This window comes from Scleropages formosus, chromosome 13, assembly GCF_900964775.1.
Source record: "Scleropages formosus chromosome 13, fSclFor1.1, whole genome shotgun sequence".
In the NCBI taxonomy this organism is placed as follows: domain Eukaryota; kingdom Metazoa; phylum Chordata; class Actinopteri; order Osteoglossiformes; family Osteoglossidae; genus Scleropages; species Scleropages formosus.
Window position 1 is genome coordinate 10433266 of NC_041818.1, and position 20952 is coordinate 10454217.

Here is a 20952-nt window from a genome sequence, read left to right on the forward strand (position 1 = left end):
TGTAAGTAGTGTATCTAGCAGTGTAAGTTACCCTGGTGAATAAGGTGTGTGGGCTGATAACACTACATAGAGTTCATTGGAAGTTGCTTTGGAGAAAAGTGTCTGTTAAATAAATAAATGTAAATAATTGCCTCCACTCAGGGCTGAAAAATAAAGTGGGCAGTGCTGACACAGGACACATGTAGGGACTGGATGTTGACAGACTTTCCATTCTCTTCCAGCGCTTCCTAGGAACACGGTCAACTATACAATCAGCTGCAGCACTGACCAAAACTGCTTGGAGCCTTGCACTGTTTCTATGTAAGAACATTGTTCTGGTCACCTTCCATGTCATGAGAGTGCAATGAATTAGTTTTTATTAAATTTTGAAGTAGTTTGTGTATAGACTATCATTTAGACTAGAGTTTAACAGCGTGACATTGAATGTAGGATTGCCGCAGGCAGGCTTGTGCCGCCGCTCTGTGTAAACTGAAGCTCCATAAGAACTCCTGCAGAAAGGCAGAGGAATGAAGTGTGAAATTCCGACCTGGTTGAGGGCAAGAAATCAAAAAACTATGGAAAAACAGATGCAGATGCAGTCAAAGTGCACGGCATTCCCGTGTCCAGGATAAACAGTGCTGACGTATCGAAAAGCTGCTCGTTTTTCTCGGAAAGCAAGATATCTGTAGCGCGCATTTATATAGCGCTCATTTCTAACGGTCCAGTTGAGACAGACAGATGTAGTGTTTGCCTGTCTCACCATAATGGGACGTCTCCTCGATAATCTTTCTTCTTGTTGCAACACAGACATGAGACTCCTCGATACCGTGACTTTCTGTCTGCCGTGTGTATAGAATGTCTTCAGAACTGGCGCTTTTTGAGCAGTCAATCTATTCTGATTCTGGTTTTGCTCCAAGCAAAGGACGCAGTTTAACATGCGCACGGCCGTAGAATAGACGCGAGCGCCTTCGCTACTTTGCACGTTCTCTTGCTGCCTTAACCATTCTAGCAATTCTGTCTCTGTGGTGTCCACCCCCCTTGGCCCTCTCTGTTCCCAGGCCTCTGTGCTCCTAAGGTCAGCGGCGGCGCTTTCCGGAGCTTCTGTGTTAACAAAGCCAGTTGGAGTGATTCCCAGGGCTTTTCAAAAAGTGAACAAGCCACCCAGCACAAGAGCAAAGACACACACACACACACACACACACACACACACTGAGAGAGAATGTTGCCATTTCAATACCTTTGACATTTACATGATCATTTTCTTTTCAAAATTCTTGCTCGCTCATTCAAAAGAAATACAGGCACGCAACGAAGCGGCACTGTAGACAAAGTGTAGCACTCTCTGTTTTACACACGCTCCCCCTCACTGCACTTCAGATGCATATTATGTGTGCTTCTTTTCCTCTAGGTTTACACAAGAGGGTTGCAACACCCCTCAGTCCTCCTCTTGGATAAATTCCCCATAAGCACCCCGTAGTGGCCTAGAGCACAAACGTCTGGGTAAACGGAACCAAAACCCAGCAGGGAGCAACGGGAAACACGAGGAAGCAAGAGGGAGACACTTGTATGGACACCGTGCGCCTGTACGCAGCATATCTCCTGATCACCTGAGCATCTGGATGTTGTTACACGATTTTCTGTTCGAAGAGACTCGAGTTTAGATAGAAAAGTGACTGAGGGTGTGCAGCTAAAAGGCTGGCAGTTAAACTCCCAGTAAAGGCCCCACTGCTGCACCCTTGACCCGTTTAAATGGATCGGAGCGTATGCTGGCTAAGTTGCTGTAGAAAGTGTGCCAGCAATTAGAACAAAAGTGTGATGTTGGCACGGAGGGTGCGGTGGTGCAGCGGGTTTGGCCGGGTCCCGCTCTCTGGCGGGTCCGGGGTTCGAGTCCCGCTCGGGGTGTCTTGCGATGGACTGGCGTCCCATCCCGGGTGTGTCCTCTCCCCCTCCATCCTTGCGCCCTGAGTTGCCGGGTTAGGCTCCAGCTTGCTGCGACCCTGCTTGGGACAGGTGGTTTCAGTCAGTGTGTGTGTGTGATGTTAGCTGGGGTCCCCAGCAATACAGAAAAGTGACATCACAGTCACTGCAACAGGACAAAGGAAGGTATTTATTTACACATTTACAGTTAAAGATTCAACATATCCTTTTCCCCGAGTATAAAAATACATCACATTTTGTGGGAAAACAATCTACCGTGGAGCCACAGTGCAGAGTGAGGATGAGTCAGCTTTGTACATTAAAATGTGATTATAGTTGACCGTACTGGTATGGAGTAACACAAGTGAGCATCGGTCACGTGGTGACAGAAGTGAGAATCCACCGAAGAAGCCAAAGCAGTCTCCGGCAAAACCAAACGAGGGTTTCCTTCACCTTCGACATCAGAGGACCGTGACGTGTTGAGCGGCTTCAAATTTTTCCAGAAATTATAAATCGCCGTCCTTTTAAACTGAGAAAACAACGTACATGCGAATCAACTCGGCGACATTTCTAGCAGCAACTAACGTAAGTGGAGTCATTTTCTTTAGCGGTTTCGTTCGACGCGAGGAAATACATCGTCAGCATTTGTGCCACAAACAGGCCACGTTCCCCACGGTTCTCCGAGCGGCGGACAAAACCAACGAGCCAGCGGGCAGTCATCAGTTCTCAGGCTCGCAGCGTGGTCCTCTACTGTTACGCGGGGCCGGTCACGTTCCAAACATGTGCTGATCCAGGGCGTAGAGTCGAGCTCACGTGCAGCTCATCGGTCAGAGGGCGGGAGAGCAGCCGTCTGACCTGACGGCTCCAAGAGGGCCGGGGAGGACGGAGCAGGTGCTCGCTTCCGCACACAAACACATCGCTGATCACGCACCGCTAGAGTATTCATCAAGTGTAGAACTTGTGCTTTCCACAGTGTTACATTTCCATTACGGGTGTTTTTAAAGGAATTACCACTTTTTGAGCCACGCCAACGTAACATTATTGCAGCACGACGGACCGAGGTCACGTCTCGTACAGAGTGAATGAATCAGATCAAAATACGCAGACGGCTCTCTTTCACAATGCAGGTGCACACGACTCAAATTTAGGAAGAATAAATACTTGTGTTACATTTGTGCATTTTATTTTGCGGTGCATGCAATTCACACGACAGAAGCGCAGTCCGCAAACGTGGGTTTGCGCCGCGAAACCTGGAAACAAACAGGTCTCCGTCTGATGAGTGCTGCTCGCTAACACACACACAAAGTCACACATCAATCACATCAGTCACCAAAAATGACATAAGAGGATCAGTCTTGAATCATAACAAAATTTTTATAGCCCTCAATATTCTTTCTTATTCTAACCGATACTCTAAATGACCAACAAGCTTTTACATTCATGTTGAGGGTGTACAAACTACTCATGGAAAAGGACAAGGTCGTTTATCTGCTTTTACTCAAACACTTCAGTTACCCCAGAGTGGATCTGCACAACAAAGTGCGCTAACAAATCTAACCCTCATAAATTGAGAAATGTAAACTACAGCGCAGTGTGTAAGATTTAACCGATTACATGTTTCATCCTGACACTTCCAGAGCAAGTTCCGCAGAGGTTCTGTGACATTAGTCTTCCTGTTTCCACATGCTTTTGGCAAAAAAAAAAAAAAAAAGTCAATGATGTGTCTTGTGCAACAATCCTCCGTGTTTTCTCAGCAGCAACGGTTATCTAAGATTGAGAAACTATCAGTGAATAAGTGCCACAAGTTTGCACTGCTTTACGTTCCTCGCTTTTATAGAGAAACGACAGCCGACCTCCCGCATCGCTGCGCGACCCGCCTCGGACACGCACCCTTTGCTACTGGAGAAACCTTGGTGAACGCACAAGAAACAGGGTGTTGATCGAAATGTCACACTCACCGGCCGCCACAAGCGTTTCAGATTGTTCAGTGATTTCTCCGTAGAGTCTGTGATTTTTTTTTTTAATATTGGCAGTTAACTACTGTTGACTTAGAAATGTCCCTCTGTTTGTAAACATCCAGCCGAGCTGAATTTGCTTGATGAGATGTTCATCTGAAGGGTGGGGCACCATTGTGGTGCTCACAAAAGAGGAATGTGCAGCCATGGTTCCACAGTCCAGAGACACGCAAATCCCGTGTAATGAATGTGGTACTTCATTCATTGTTGGAGAAAGTATTAGTATGTACAAAACTAGAACTTGTGCAGCTTTTTTTTTTTTTTCACCAAACACACACTTGCAGGGTTTACCAGGGTTTACCAGGGTCCTTTAGGGTCCCAGATCTAATACGCACACGCACATTGTCCGAAGCCGCTTGTCCCTTGAGCCCAACCCGGCAACACAGGGGACAGGGCTGGAGGGAGAGGGGACACACCCAGGACGGGACGCCAGTCCATCACAAGGCACCCCAAGGGGGACTTGAACCCCAGACCCCCCAGAGAGCAGGACCCACTCAAACCCACTGCACCATCACACCCCACCTCAGATCTAACAAGAAATGCCATATCTCTCTAAGCTTAAATGCTATGATTTCTTCATCTCTGAGCTTTTGTTAACTGCAGAAGTGTTTATTTACTCATGGTTTTTAGAATCATAATTAGTATTTTCATTGGTGCATTTAATGAATTCTGAATTTGATATTGCTTCCATAAAAAGGTGGTAATGGAAGAACATTTGTGCTGAAGGCCTGTGCCATTGGCAAACACAAGTATACAGCAACTGTTTTGTCTCCTATTATAAACCCACAAATGGTCTTGTTCAGTCTACTGACAATAGTCCTGTGTGTATGTGATCCCCCATGAGCAACATTCAGCTGAAGGCTGTTGACGGTGACAATAAGCAGCGTGATGAGAGACAAGACCTAAAGGGAGCATTTTCAGAAAAACAGCTCCTGTTATTCCACCAACCAGTGGCCCAGACACCAGCAAACATTTCACGTGATTATTCATTAGCAAGTCTGGCATTTTCTGTTGATCCAACCTTCCTAATGTCCGATTAGGAAATAAAAATGACAGATCGCAAGTTTTTTGGAGAAACGGATGAGCTCCGTCATGGTAGGACATGCCTGAAGTCAGTCTTCTTCATAACCCAGTTTGAACCTTTTTCTAAGAGTTCAGGTGTTTTCCTTTGAAAGAAGTTAAGTTCTGACATTAAATGTGGTGTCACCAATGGGTTAGGCTGGGTTTTCAGTCTCTGTACATTTCATATATGCAGCACAAATGAGCCACTGGCTGTAGATTACTATAGCTTGCATGCATAAAAAAAAACAAGGTCATGGTTCATGTTTCACTCACACAGGAAGACAAAATGCACTTAGTTACTGCATGGTTTTACCACACAAAGAGTGGAAGATCCCTTAGAAATGAGAGAAATTCAGTGTAAACGCTGTATTACCATTTTATGGGCCCATTCATTGCTTTTATGCAGAAGCAAAATGTTCTCAAAATACAACAGTACTGGTAAGGGCAGGGCCTTTAAAAGCGGGAGAAGTCTCTCCTGCCCAAAGACAGGGGCACATGCTCAGATGAAAAGCTCCTGTCGTCCCCCATGCACACAAGAGCCATTTAGGCTGCTTACGCGGTGCTTATCCATGATCTGGAGCACATCGTCCAGGATAGAAGGCCCAAGGTCCAGGTGCAGGGACAACAGGGAGCCTGCATGGGACAGATAGGGCTGCTCTGTAGGGTCCTCGGGGTCCCTGGAGCCTTGATCTGTATCTGGCAAAGGCCCGGATGAAGGTGAGGTGAGGGGCAAGGTTACGCCGGAGGACATGGCAGTTGGGAAAGAAGAATCTTGCACTGAGGGTAGGCCCTTGTCATCCAAGTGGAGTCTGGGTGGTTTTGGCGGTGGGGCTTGGGAAGGCAACAGGGGTGCACCAGGGAGCGGGTCAGGAACTGGGGCAGGAGCAGAAGGTGGCAGTGTGAGGGCCTGCACCCCGCCGATGACAGGCAGAGAAATGGCATTCTTCAGCAGGGGTGAGTTCTCTGAAGACGGCGGACACCCACACACGCTGGCCGTGCGGTTCAACTGAAAGGGCTCCTGACACTGGCTGGAGAGCTGGGACAACCCGCTACCCTGCCACCCAGGCAGCAGGTGGAACTTCCCCTGCAGGAAGGACAGGTCCCCAAACAGGTCATTCTCCCCACCACCGCTGCCAATGTGAATGGTGTGCCGAAAGTCCCCAAGCGGTGGGCTGATCATGTCAGAGGACAAGATATCCCGTAGCTTCTCCTTCTTCCCTTTGCGGCTACCCCGCTTCAAGTAGATGGGTGCCTTGGTGGACATGTTGGGAGCTTGGACAAGGCAACAGAGGTTGGCCTCTCTGGAGGATGTGCCTTCACCGGAGCAGCGGGGCACACCGATTCGCCCCCAGCAAGTCGTGAGGGTTGCCTTGCGCTCGTTGGGAACCACGACCCCCGTCTTCCCCACTCGATCAGAGCACAGGATGGCGGAGTCACAGGTCTACGAGAAAATCCGACAATCTGGATATACGTCAAAAACCACAGAACTCTGACCAAGCATACAGAGACAAGAAGGAAAAAATATCCCGATGTTCATCCAAAACTGTACTGTTTTTACTCCAGGGTTTGTGCAGCCATAAGACACAGGTTCTGTGGAGATTAGGACAGTGTTGTAACCAGACGGCGTGCTCTTCTCTTGAGCGTTAACGGTGAGGCGACACAACATTGCCCACTGTCAGTCCCATCCGGCCACAAAGATTCCCTAGAAACAAAAACAGAGAATCAAGCCTCAACAAATGAGAACATCAAATTAGAGCTTGGCAGCAGAGGTCCTGGAGGCAATGTGGAAAGCATCTGATCTAAAGGAGAGATTGGAAGTGCAAAAATTTCATGAAGCCACTAGCTGCATTTCTTGAGAAAAACACCTTGAATCGTCACGTTGCGGTGCACCATGAGACATATAAATCACAGCCAAGTTTTTTTTCTACTCATGTCACACCATTGGCCCTCACGTAACAGTTCAACGATACGAGACCCAACCTGAGAAAAAGTAATCTTGCTTAGCAGCAGCTGGACTCCACCCCTCCTGTCACTTTTTTCCCGCGAAAAGACCATCTGCTCTGCCAACGCCCTGCCCAGCATAACGGGAAAAGAGGCACAACTGCCATTCTGTGGTCTAACAGTCAAATAGACATGCAAAGACACTCAGCAACAGGCCAAAGACACCCGTACAAAGACATCCTCTCTGTCCCCCAACACAGCAACCAGCCACAGGAGTGGCAGCAGCTACATACACACATTGCACACTGTCACCAACTTGTGGAGCACATGGCCTTGAGTGAGTACACTGCTCCCCTTCCCTGTCCTCTTAGGAGGTACCTCAGCACACCCCTCATATTACACCAGCATTTCAAAATAACATCACGATGGGAGCTAAAGAATGAAACCGAAATAAATGAATGCGGCCGAACAGAAAGAAATGCCAGCCAGAGGATTTGGCTCTCTGACATAAAGCAGGTTGCGAGACTTGATTGTATAACACCAAGATCTGTTATATCCCTAATCCATCACACTGAGATTGAAGGAGAGGTTGTGGGTACTGGGACCTGGAGGAAACAGATGGTTTATGTTATTGCTCCAGCCTTTGACCTCGACCCTTTCTCCTGCGATCACGTGGAGAGCTTTGGGAAGAGGTGCGCGGAGGGTTCGTGCACCACTACTCTACCCGGGCGTCACATGCTCTCACGATTACATCACGTTGCTCGAATTACAGCTGAGAAGAGCTTCGATGAAGGACCGCCCTGTACCGCATATAAGGAGACTCTACTTGCCCCAGGCGATGTACTCCATAAGCTTTGGGACGTACACTTACACGCTACCCACACACGCACGGCACAAAACACAGCAAAATCCATTTCTGCTGTGTGCAGACCACACCTGGCATGTTACTTTTCCTCTGAATTACTCTCCTGGAGACAGAAGGGACAGGTATCTCAGATAGAAGACTCAGTCGCTCAAAAGAGAGGCAGGTGCAGGCGCACAGATCTCCCTGCCTTCAGCGGAGCAGGAACCGGTGCAGGCCTCAACAAAACAGCCCGACTTGTCCAAGCAGAGCAGCTTTTGCCACATACTTCACTTGACAGACCGGGTGACATTGTTTGTGCCGTGAAAACGGCACAGTGCGATTCCAGCCAAATTAGAGGGAGTTGAGAATGAATGGCTGCCACGTCTCGCAGGAGCCCCGTTTTTAGCGTGGACTGTACCCCCTCATCCACTCCGCTCCACTGTGGTCCAACATCACTCTATTGTACACAACGTAAGCACCAAGTACTCACAGAATTCACGGCTGTGGAATGCCGAAGACAACTTCATATAGCGTGCAAGCCTTTACGCCATGCACTTTTCCCACCAACACACGGGATCGGATTCCCTGCTGGCCGTTGCTGTACAGAGTAACAGTTACGCGAAGCCAGGCACGGAGGGCAAAACGCCATCTCGAGGGGCGTCAGCACTCACCTGTGATTCTTTTCAAATCAGTCTGTTAGGGCTGTGAGCATCTACTGTTTTTCTGGGTTTCCTCTAATCGTTCAGATTTCCTCCCAAATTCCAAACGCACTCTGCTCAGATGGGTGTGGGAATCTGCAGCGACCTCAGAACGCGTACGAGCGTTCAGCACGCAAGTGCCCTGTGTTTATGAGTGTACTGCGTTCCTGTCTGAGCGTATTGGTGTCTTTAGTTGGACTGGCCTTCTGTCTAAATCCTCCCAGCCTCATGTTCTCTCTTCCCCGCAGCCGGTTGCACGTGACCGCGAGCCTCCTCGGATAGGCGGTTATTGAAAACATAAGAAAGCTCCGGTTGTGTCTTGCTATTCCGCTCATCTGGCATCTTTAGGAAGCATCCTTCAAGGTGACATGGGACAGAAAGCATCACAAGAATCCTAGCACGTCGGAGGCTTTCACCGCGACTGTGCTTCCTTACAACACGCTGGCACTAATAAGAGAAGAATTTTGGAAGCAGCGACTAGGCACGGCATGGAGGCATGGAGTTTGGGCTCCGTCGCAGAGAAAAACGAGATCGACCACTAGACCACTGCAAAGTGGAGTGAACGCCATGATTCAAAGCCCCGCGCGTGCCTTGAACAGACCTCAGGAGTCTTTGTGTCAAGCAATTTTCATGGACTGTGGCTTTAAACAAATGAGTTTCTGATGATCCCTATTTTCATTATTTGTTTAACAGTAACCATTTTTGTTTGCACCTAATGCATTATGCATTCAGCAAAGAATGCCAAGCTTCGTAAAATGCAAGTGTGTTGTTTTGCTTTTGCTTCCAAATGCCATGTGTTGTTGAAACCTGCCAAAAGCGAGCAGCCTCTTATATATACACAGCATTCCTCATGTGTGGCGTGTTGTGTACGCTCCATATGCGATGTGCAGCACTGAATAAATGAAAAACACATTGGGTTGTTCGGTCAAAGCCGTGTCAGCGTTGAAGGCGCTGGCCATATTTTGCACCCAGGGCTTCCCCCAAAAAGCAGCAACCCACGCTTGCATAGTTCTTGGAGAGGAACGCCCTACGGATATCTGTGCCTTTCTGGAGAAGTATTTTCCTATGGGTTTTTGTCAATTAATCTTTGAAAGAAGATGTAATATTAAGCCATTAATATGTGGCAAAATAACTGCATGTTGGATGACTTCCAGAAGACTGGAAGAATGTAGTCCTTCCTAAAAGGAACAGAATGTAACAGTAACCGGCATTATGAACATTGACCCTTCAAGGACAGCGATCATCAGTTTGAGTATGTCTCTGGGGTGAGCGTCTTGCGCAGAGAGTTTACGTAACGGACTGGGTCCTGGCTCAAAAGCTGAAGAACATTACTGCATAACCAAAAGAAGAAGAGGTACACACACTGTGTACACACAATGTAAAAGCACAGCCAGGGACACACTTCCTAATAATGATGACAACAGTCCACATTTATTCATTTAGCTGATGCTTTTCTCCAAGAGATACCTACAACTGCTAATCCATTTATACAACTGGAGCAATTAAGGATAAGTACCTGGCTCAAGGGTGCTATTGCAGTAGGGGAGATCTGAACCGGCAACCTTCACATACAAAGGCAGCAGCGCTGATCACGACATTCTCAGCTGCCCTAAAAACAACAGCAATAATAACTTTATTTATACAGTACCTATCATACAAATTCTGAAGCTCTGTGTTTTACAGCAAGAGAAAATTAATCACAATAATAAACAAGTAAACCTAAGCAGGTCGGAAGAAACTCGCACACGTTGTCTGAAACTTCTTGTCCTGAGCAGGGCTGCGGCGAACTGGAGCCTATCCCAGCAACACAGGGCGCAGGGTTGGTGGGGAGGGGACACACCCAGGGTGGGACACCAGGCTGTCACAAGGCACCCCAGGCAGGACTCGAACCCGAGACCCACCAGAGAGCAGGACCCGGCCAAACCCACTGCGCCACCGCACCCCCCTCAGAAAGAACTAACATTGAGATATATATTATATATATACACACACACACACACACACACACACACACACACACACACACACTTAATATATATATAAGTATGTATAAAAATATAACTGATAAAGCACTGAAGAGGGATAGCAGCACATGGTTAGGTGTCACAGCAAAATACATAGCATCAGTTCAAAAATAAAAAAAAAGTGGGAAGATTAATTTGAAAAGAAATTACAGCAGGAACAGGGATTCAAATCTGAGTCTTTCAATTAAGAGGCAAGGACTCGAACCACTGCGCCAGCTGCTGACCCCAAGTGATAAGTTCCATTATGAAAAATACAACACGCAGCAGATCACATCATCATCATCATCATCATCCGAACCGCTTGTCCCATACGGGGTCGCGGGGAGCCAGAGCCTAACCCAGCAACACAGGGCATAAGGCTGGAGGGGGGAGGGGACACACCCAGGACGGGATGCCAGTCCGTCACAAGGCACCCCAAGCGGGACTCAAACCCCAGACCCACCAGAGAGCAGGACCCGGCCCAACCCACCGCGCCACCCATTAGATCACATCAGACAAATAAAAATAATAATGTCAAAGCTTCATAATATAACAGAAGTACACACACACACACACACACACACACACACACACACTTTCAGAACCGCTTGTCCTATACGGGGTCACGGGGAACCGGAGCCTACCCGGCAACACAGGGCGTGAGGCCGGAGGGGGAGGGAACACACCCAGGACGGGACGCCAGTCCGTCGCAAGGCACCCCAAGCGGGACTCGAACCCCAGACCCACCGGAGAGCAGGACCCGGTCCAACCCACTGCGCCACCGCACCCCCATATAACAGAAGTAGTAGTAGTAATAATAAAGACACGTACTTGTATTTATTATATGGACAGATGGCAGGTAAACGTACTTGGTATCAGTCAGCACAATTTTTAAAAGTAAACTGACAGATTATCTAGGAAGCATAATGTGAGCACTTTGATTCGAGCTGACCGAGCACACGGAGAAGCCTGCTTGGCTCATATAAGGATTCTGGATGCGGTCTCTAAGTGGTGTGTTTTCGGCGTGGGAATATCACTGTCTAGCTAGCAGTGAGCCATTCCCAAGAAACCACAGAGCAGCATCGGAACTGTATCACCTACTGTCCACTAACTGGGCGATACACCCTGTTCACTGATGACTACCACACACACACACACACACACACACACACACACACATCAAAAACCACTTGACCCAAGCGGGGTTGCGGCAAGCAGGAGCCTAACCCGGCAACACAGGGCGCAAGGCCGGAGGGGGAAGGGACACACCCACAATGGGACGCCCGTTTGTAGCAAGGCACCCCCAGCAGGGCTCGAACCCCAGACCCAGCAGAGAACGGGATCCGGCCAAACCCACCGCACCGCTGCGCACCCTCTCATAACTAAAAGGATACGGATATTTAACGAAGCTTACAGATGCATTCAAAACATTTTATTAGGCCCACATAGTATTTTACTACTACTTCGATGAGGGTAAAAACAAAATCAGTTTCCATTAAAAACAAATTGTGTGAATTCAGATCAAAGCTGACAATCAGGTAGATCATACTGGCTAATGATACCAGAATGGTCCTTTAGAAGCATGAAGCTCTTTCATTTGCGAACATGGGTCCAACAGCAAGTTTTGTACAAACAGCGCTGAGCAGAGGGCGAGTCAGTCCTTCTCAAAATCCCATGTGGACTCCGGCCTTGGATCTACTGTGTCTTTCCTTCCGGAACAATGACAATCATAATGTGTGTAATACAGGGCGTGAGACTTTGTAGCCATTAAAACAGTGCAACAGAAATCGGAAATGCAACGTTTCAAATAAAAGCAGTGATAAACTTAAAGTAAATAAAGGAGCATAATAAACTAATTCGGTCTTTCATCAACAGAGCAAGACCGCTACTTACCATAGTAGTGGTGAAAGTCACTGCTGTGTACTGTACTCTACTCTACATAAACTAGGCCGATCATTGCAAACAACACTCGTCTGTTCAACACCTCAATTTGTCGCATGAAAACTAATTTCATTCCCACACCAACGTGTCCTTTCCCTCCATTTACCCGCAGCAGCAGGTGCGCAATTCCACGAAGTCTCCGCGTTTGACAGATGACGAACGCGAACCGATCCCCCTACCGTCACTCCTTTACGACTCGTGCACGTGAAAAGACGCGCTTACCTGCGCGCTCCCGGCGCTGCTGTCGCTCTTCGGACCGCGGGGACTTTCGCTCCGCGTCTGTGAGAGTGAGAGTGTGTGTGTGTGTGTGTGCAGAGCAGGAGCCGCTATAAAAAGAGTCCCCCTCCACACCTGACACCGAAGCTGGATCGGGGCTGGTGATGACACTGCCGAATTGGACACCTCCGCGCGCGCACACACACACGTGTGTGTGTGTGTGTGGGGAAGAGAGAGGAGGGTACGCCTCCCTGCTGTGTCTCTCCGTGGGAACCGCGCGCGCACTTGCCGTGTGTTCACCGCGTGCGGGACCGCAGCGACTGCGCGAAAGGGGTGGAACTTCTCCCCGCGCCAGTTTTGTTATCTTCAAGACGACGGTTGTTACGGACATCTCAGTTTATTAAGACGTTGCCACAACACCCGTCCCGTACAGTAACTGGGTATTCATATCCTCTGACGCTTTAAGTTTGCTAGCTTAGGGTTAACGCTGATGAAAAATAAATCGTCGTCGGTATATTCATACTGTATTTTTCAGGGTAATAATCAATGATGTACAGCACTTTGAAGTGGATTGGAACGAAACACCTTAAGTAACGTCCTGCTCGTACCGATGCTCGTCTCTAGTAGTGTATTGTATTATAAAAGTTGATTCCGGCGTAAATGTCGTCGTTGAACGGTCCCCTAACCATTACATTTCTGTAGACTCTTCGAAAATCGTGAAAAATAAGAAGGTAACGAAATTGAATCGCAGCACTTTTCTATTAAAATAACCTTGAGAGAATACATTTAATATATTTATTCTTGCGATTCAGCTGTTACTGTGTGTGACATTACAGGTCCAACTGCACGGACGACGTACCGCTGAACACCGGATTCGTGCGAGTACAGCATGTTCGGTGGCAACTCCGAATCCACACAGTCCGTCCCGCAGTTTTGCATCCGCCCTCACAGGCCCGTGCGCTTCCAGCACGCTGGAAATTCCGACATCGACACCGCTCACGCAGTCAGCCGTGCGCGCGCACAGCCGCACTTGGCAGCGCGTGCGACGCGCACGTTCTGCGCGCTCCTACCCTGGTCTGCACGTGTCACCACCGCACCTGGATGCGGACACGCATCGCCCGAACAGAGCTGAGCCCACAAATGACATCAAAATAATGAACGCAATTCTGTTCAAGCTTTTCTGTACTGAAGCTTTTACTACAGCACCCCGTACTGTTGGTGCTGAATACTCCGCACTATATAAATTAATGTATATATGATCATGTACAGTATGATGCACTCTGTTTATCTGAATGCATTCTGCACCAGTACTGGCTGCTGTACTACTAAGATCTTCAGTCTGCGCAGGCAGACACGCGTCCACTGTGTCCTGGGTTATGGACCACCTAACTGGCAGACCCCAGTTTGTGCAGATGCAGGACCATGTGTTAGACATGGTCATAAGCAGCAGTGAGACCCCTCAAGGACAGTGTTGGCTTCCTTGCTGTTCACTCTGTATACTAGGATTTTAGACACAAGACGGTCATGTCATTTGCAGAAGGTCTCAGATGATGCAGCAGTAGTTGGGTATATCTAGTACAGGCAGAGAGGCAAGTACGAAGCCCTGCTGGAGGACTTTGCCTACTGATGCTTAGAGAAACTACATGTAAATATACTCCATTATCTGCGACTAATTTGTTGTATGAATACTATAGCAATGGAGGTGCGGTGGCGCAGTGGGTTGGACCGGGTCCTGCTCCCCAGGGAGTCTGGGGTTCGAGTCCCGCTTGGGGTGCCTTGCGATGGACTGGCGTCCTGTCCTGGGTGTGTCCCCTCTGGCCTTACGCCCTGTGTTGCCAGGTAGGCTCCAGTTCCCTGCAACCCCGTATGGGACAAGCAGTTCTGAAAATGTGTGTGTGCTATAGCAATCTGGTACAATTTCCATGAGCATCAATAAAGTATTTTTTTCTATTCATGTATCTGTCTATCTTTCTATCTCCAGCTGTATCCACACACATTTCTACATGAAGGAAGTTGCAATAATCACATCCTTTCCCGTGAACAACTGGAGAATTGCACGGCGCTGCCCTTTTTCCTCGTCAGTAAGGGTGGAACCTCTTCTAACCTTACACCGCCGAGCAATGTCCACAACTCCCGCGATAAACTCCCAAGATAAAAAGAGTACTTACAAACTTTATCACAACCGCGAGAGTCACGGTGGAAAAACGGGAGTGGCCGCTCTCAAAGACTCATCATTAATTTCTAGAATATTTTTGGATTGTCCATTATATGCCATCACCTCAATCTGACTTGATTTGTCAAAAAGAGAGCACAAAACACAGTATGTAATACTAGAGGAGACCAAGGTACACATGAGTTTTACTCATTGCTTCAACTGGTCCCACAGAAACGGGCACAAGGATTACAGAGAACCAGTAATGAGTGGAATGCATGAATCAGCCTTGTGAGAAACCACTTGGATTAGTGCATCCTTTTTTCCTTCACTTGGAGGGAAACCTGCTGACTTCATCACGCATTAAAACTATATAATCAGTCGTTATTTCCTTAAGGAACAAGTCGGTTTTCAGGCGCTAATATTTACAGGGCAAGAGCAGTGTGGATCAGATATGCATAGGATATTGTGGGCAGTTTCTTCGTGTCTGGATTCTATGGTATTTTTTTTTTTTTTTGCTACAGTGCAGTAATGGAAAATTTGCCTTGGCTGAAACGACCTTTTGCTCAACTCCTTATCTGGTTATATAATGTAAAGTGGTAGTAAATAAAAAAAGACATGGCTGAACCTCCTTGTTCCTTGTTTCTGAATAATGCGGCCAAGTTTTATTCCATGAGTAACAATACTGGCGAAATCAGAGGTCAAATCAGTAATGGCTTTAGCGTACACCCATGCAGTCACACACTGTTACACAAGCAGACACATCTGGGAGTAAGTGGTCTGTCTCTGTGGCCTCTGTCAACAAATATTTCAGCAGCAGCCATACTTAGAAACCTGACACAGCACTTTGCTGGGAGAAATGGAATCACTGGAAGACTGATCTCAAATACAAGGGATACACACATACTGTATACTGCCTTGTTCATTATCACTAGCTTCCTCATTATTTTTAAGCTCTCAAAGTTATTTAAGCTAAATTCCTAACTGTGTGGTGAAAACAATAACTGAAGGAAACAGCTTAAGCACCCAAGTAGTGTAGCCAACATCACTATACATACACACACACAGTGTGAAGCTGTTTGTCCCAAGCAGGGTCACAGTGAACCAAAGCCTAGCCTGGCAGCACAGGGTGCAGGGCTGGAGGGGGAAGGGACACACCCAGGATGGGACGCCAGTCCATCACAAGGCACCCCAAGCAGGACTTGAACCCCAGACCCACCAGGGAGCAGGACCTGGCCAAGCCCACTGCACCGGTGCACCAGTGCCCCAGTGCCCCACTGCACTCCCCCCCCCCCCCCCCCCAACATCACTTGGTACTTCCAAACCCAGTCATGAATGTTATTAAAGCAAAGGAATATATCTGGTGTTCCTGGCAGGTTAATACACAAATCTTACACATTCAACTTGTCTTCACAACCAAAATGAATGTCAATTACAGTTTTATCTTTCATCGCTGGAAAAAATATATAGATTAGTGTATTGTATAATATCCACTCTGACTTTAACACTGATGGAAAAGTGATGATAGGTGTGTTGACAAAAGCACAAACGTGTACACACAGGGAAGATAAAACAACAGAAACCCCACATAAGAAGGAGTTGAACTAAAGTAAATTACGATTACAAACAAAGGTGAGTCACACCATGTAGGATGTCAATTAGCAGTAAGTGTGAGCTACAAAAGTGTGTTATATAGTATTAGACACAGGTGGCACAGTGAGTAGTGCTGCTGTCTTATGGTGCCTGGGTGGTGTGAGAGAACATGGGTTTGATCCCCACTCAGTCTGTTTGGAATTTGCATGTTCTTCATATGTCTGTGTGGGTTTCCTCCTACAGTCCAAAGACATGCTGTTCAGGTTCCCCCATAGTGTGTGAGTGACAGAGAGAGTGTGTGTGTGTGTTCCACTGATGTATGGATGAGTGACCCAGTGCAAGTAGTGTATCTAGCAGTGTAAGTCACCCTGTTGAATAAGGTGTGTGGGCTCATAACACTACATAGAGTTCACTTGAAGTGGCTTTGGAGAAAAGTGTCTGAAAAATAAATAAATATAAATACAGACACATGACTGCAGGACCACTGATCACAAGAACTGTAAAATTATTTCATGTATCAAGGGGAACAGTGTCAAAAATCATGACAGCATATACAAAACATGGTGCATTGGCTGAGAGGAACAGTGACTGCAAGTCAAAGCTTGGCAAGAGGGGTAGTTGGACACTTACAAAGATAGTTGCTAAAAGCAACAAAAATGAGCACCTCTGTGATCCAGCCTCAAAAAACTGTACATGATGAGCTTCACAAAGCTGGAATTTACAGCAGAGCTCCCATTCAGAAAGCAATTGTATTCAAGGCCGGCGCACAAAGACACACAACCCGATGTACGGAGCGCAAAACCTGGTTCCCTGAGCAATGGAAAAAAAGTAATGTGCTCTGATGGGTCATCTTTCGCCATATTTCCTACTTCTGAACAAGTTTACATCTGAAGAAAGCCAAAGGATGAGTGCAGCCCACAATGTCTGTTGCTAAATGTGGTGGGGGAAATGTAATGGTGTGGGCGGTCATCTCATGGGAGGCATGAGGTCAGTGATGGATGGTTACATAACGGCCAAAGAACACGAGGCCATTTAAAGGACGACGTGCACCCTATGGTGCAAACCCGGCTTCCTCATGGTGTTTGCATATTCCTATATGACAATGCTCTCATACATACCAGGATGAAGTCAAACACCTTTCATGGCCTCCTCAATCACCAGATCTAAACATCATTCAACCTTTATGGGAGTTTCTGGAATGCAGGGTGTGAATTAGGTGTCTACCTCCTTCAACCCTCAAAGAACTGGAGGCTTTTCTTCTTGAAGAATGTTCCACCATCACATCGCACACAACTCAAGACGTGTACAACAACATTCCAAGAGGAACTGTAGTTTGCCTAAGTCAGAGTGGCCTAACTCCGTATCAGGCCTTTGATTTTAATACATTGTTAGATGTTTTGCTATTTCATACACTCCCTCTACATGGTACAATGGTTTTTGTATGACTCATCCGATTGTTCCTGTTCGCCAGAAAACACAGAGCGATACAGAAATAGGAAACATTTCCTCAGAAATACTGCATGCTTGTATCTGCAATTCAGCAACTTTCAATCCCACAAAGAAATATATTTAGCCTGTTAGTATCATGCCAAACTTTTATCAAGCACAAATATCCATTTGCATGAATCTGTATTGGTCTTTATAAAAATAAACTTGTCATTTGAGAATGATGTAGAGATAAATAACTAGTGACTGCTGAGTATAAGATGGGGCCAGTTTGGAGAAAGGGATTTGCACCCCTGGCTGAAGTCAGGCTTCCTCTAAGCTCCAAATGAAGACCAGATGCCATGACTTCTACAGTACCCCAGCTCTTTAGTTCACAGATATGTCTTTAGAGACTGCAAAAGACGTAGCTGTGAACTATAAGAGGTCAAAAACAAACTTCACTCAGAGATGCCAAAACAGACTAAGGCAGGAAAAAAGAGTCTAGACAGAGAAAAACAACACACATGAATAATAATGATATACACAAAATACACATATAATAAATCATTAAACAGCTAAAATGCAGGGAAATAATATGGACAATTAGTAAGTTCACGCAACTATTACAGAGATCTGAGCATAACTGTAAACTGTTGCAATATGCAATAATTAATAAATAAAATAAAATAAAAAACTCTTTTACATCAAAACATGACTAGCTACAGTATGTAACTAGTAGTAGTAACTAATTTTTAGCATACTATGATGTGAAATATAAAATGACAGTGTTTTTAATGCTTAATTTTTTAAATTAAGGAGGTGGTAACAGAAAAGACGTTTATTATTTCATTACATTACCCGTTCTAATCGCAAGGTTTTTTTAAATTTAAATGACATCTGTGCTGACAACTCCGATCTGCAAAAGTCCACATTTTCCAGCTATATAGTGTAGTATTGTATATTTAAAGGAAGGCCCTTTATTCATGTTCAGAGAAATCAGCCAACGGCAGGTTTTCCTGTTCATTTTGGGCCTCTTTGAAACTTAAGTTTGCCCAAAGTTCCAATTATTAATTTTAAACCAATGATTACAGGGTTTGATTAGCTGTCCCACAAATTAGACTCAATCCAGATCATACGTGGAATTGCACTGTGCTATGAAATGGTTTCCTATGCAATATATATTATATTTTAATACTGTCATATTCTGACACATTAATTAATTAAATTATTCAGTTTCACGTGACATCTTTAATGTTTTATTAGTCATGCCAGCACTATGGGAAAGACACAACAATTATTTGGCTGAACCTGCAGCCCGATGCTCAGTCCCCGCTTGGAGTCGAGCCCTTTTTCATTTGGATTAGATGGTGCAAAGTGAGCAGATGTAAAACTACAGCCAAATCCTGATACATACATTTCTATTGTCTTCCTGCCGAAATTCAATGCGTGCTTTATGCACACAACTTATCACGTCATCAATTCGGATCATTTTTCCATCCTTGTTCCTTTTGCCAGAATATGTCATGAGGCTTGTTAATATTTGAACATACGCTGTGAAGGAATTGCAAACTTTAACTTGTAACTTAACAGGACGGTAGCCTCAGATGGAACTATTTTCAGACAAGCTACTTCTATAATGAACCAACTATGAAGAAGTTGCAGTCTCACCAGGAGGTTCAACACAGCAGCCCAGTTTTACCACAGTGCCACACAAACAGCTACAGTATGCATATCATTCTCTGTTTGAAAAGGGTAAACCAGTAAAGTACATTATTAACACTGTGAATCTCCTTGGACAAACATCAGCTAAATAAAATTAAGACTCACTGTGATTTGTAAGGGGTCGTGGCGCGGTTCTAATAATAGTAATAATAATAATTATAATAAATGACTGGGTGCCCTGAAATACGTTTAGGGAGAAGGGGGTCTGGATTATCCTGAGCGGATCCTTCAGCGCTGACGGAGATGTGTCCGTGTCTGCAGAGCGCGCGCTCTCCTCGAGGCCCTCACAGCACATCGCGGTACCCCCCCCCCCCAACCACCCCCACACAGCCGCCTGCCTGTCTTTATTTCTATCATCTTCCCTGGAAAACGTCCCAACTAGGCGTTACGTCATCAAACGGCAGAGTGAATAGCCCCGAACTAAGCCGACTTTAAGTTTAAGTTTAAACAAAAATAAACCCCAAATGTAATCGATACTTGGTAAAAGGGACGATAAACGGATTTTTACCTTTCAAATTAAGAATAACACACAAATAAAAAGTTGCAAGTATGTTTATTTTCATAATATGGAGTTACTTCAATGCGTAAGACAAGCGATGCTCCTGATCACCAGCAGAACTAAGACTTAGTTGCCTCACTTTCCTTCTAATTACCTCGCTGCTCGCAGTTTTACTCTCACATCGCTGGTGGTTACTGTGCACTAACAAACATTTGCGCACTATCTAACTTCATCTTTAAAATTTTTCAGTCAGTCTCAGTCCGATGAACAGATTCAGAAATTAACTCACCCTTTGCATTTCGCCGCGCGACACCTCAGCGCGAGCCACGACTCGGGAGCGGGAAGCGCGCGGACTGACAGCATAACGAGACAGACGCGACAGTTCGAGCTGCGTCCAATCCCGCCCCCCGCCAGCAACCCCAAGCGCTTTCAAACGGTCGCTTAGCAACAAGCCTATTGTGGGTCGCGGGACACGGGGCTCCGTGCGAGTTTCGAGGATCAGTGACCTTTGTGTGAATAATGACAGCAGGACTCACTGGGGCGCGTTATTAACCTGTGAAACTTCCAGTGACAAGTGAATGTAACAATAGTGCAAACTTACTGTTCAGTCAAAATGTACATATTTATTGTTGGCAGGTCTTACTTAAAAACCTACTGCTGTACTCAGTAGATTTGATTTCGTATACTGGTGGAACCCATGATTAGGTTTAACTGAACACCTAAGGAAGATTATAATAATGGTAACTAAGGAAACACAAACTTTTTCACCCTACCATTGAACTCAGTTAAAAGGAAACAATGTTTTAAATGACAATCTATCAACTTCTGTGAATGTTTGTTTTCAACGTAACAGTGATTACACAGATATTGCCAGTTATCCATGACGGAACAGTCACACTGACAAGTCTTACTGCTCAGCAGAGTCAGTGTCCACTCCCAGAAACA

The 20952-nt window shown here is 46.2% G+C and overlaps 1 protein-coding gene across 4 annotated transcripts; it reads right to left on the reverse strand.

Moving 5' to 3' along the window:
• Positions 1 to 4381: 4381 nt before the first annotated feature.
• On the reverse strand, positions 4382 to 20365 carry LOC108925425 (cdc42 effector protein 2-like). 4 transcript variants are annotated; one of them, XM_018737327.2, is made up of 4 exons: positions 20297 to 20365; positions 9973 to 10065; positions 6523 to 6675; positions 4382 to 6414 (listed from the first exon to the last, which is right to left on the reverse strand). In XM_018737327.2, the coding sequence occupies exons 3-4, from the start codon at positions 6637 to 6639 to the stop codon at positions 5473 to 5475; spliced, it is 1059 nt and encodes a 352-aa protein (XP_018592843.1). In that variant the 5' UTR covers positions 6640 to 6675; positions 9973 to 10065; positions 20297 to 20365; the 3' UTR covers positions 4382 to 5472. The 4 variants fall into 4 exon arrangements, with proteins under 4 accessions (XP_018592843.1, XP_018592842.1, XP_018592841.1 ...); XM_018737326.2 differs by lacking the exon at positions 20297 to 20365 and adding an exon at positions 12623 to 13810; XM_018737325.2 differs by lacking the exon at positions 9973 to 10065 and having other exon boundaries at positions 20297 to 20361.
• Between the last annotated feature and the right edge of the window lie 587 nt (positions 20366 to 20952).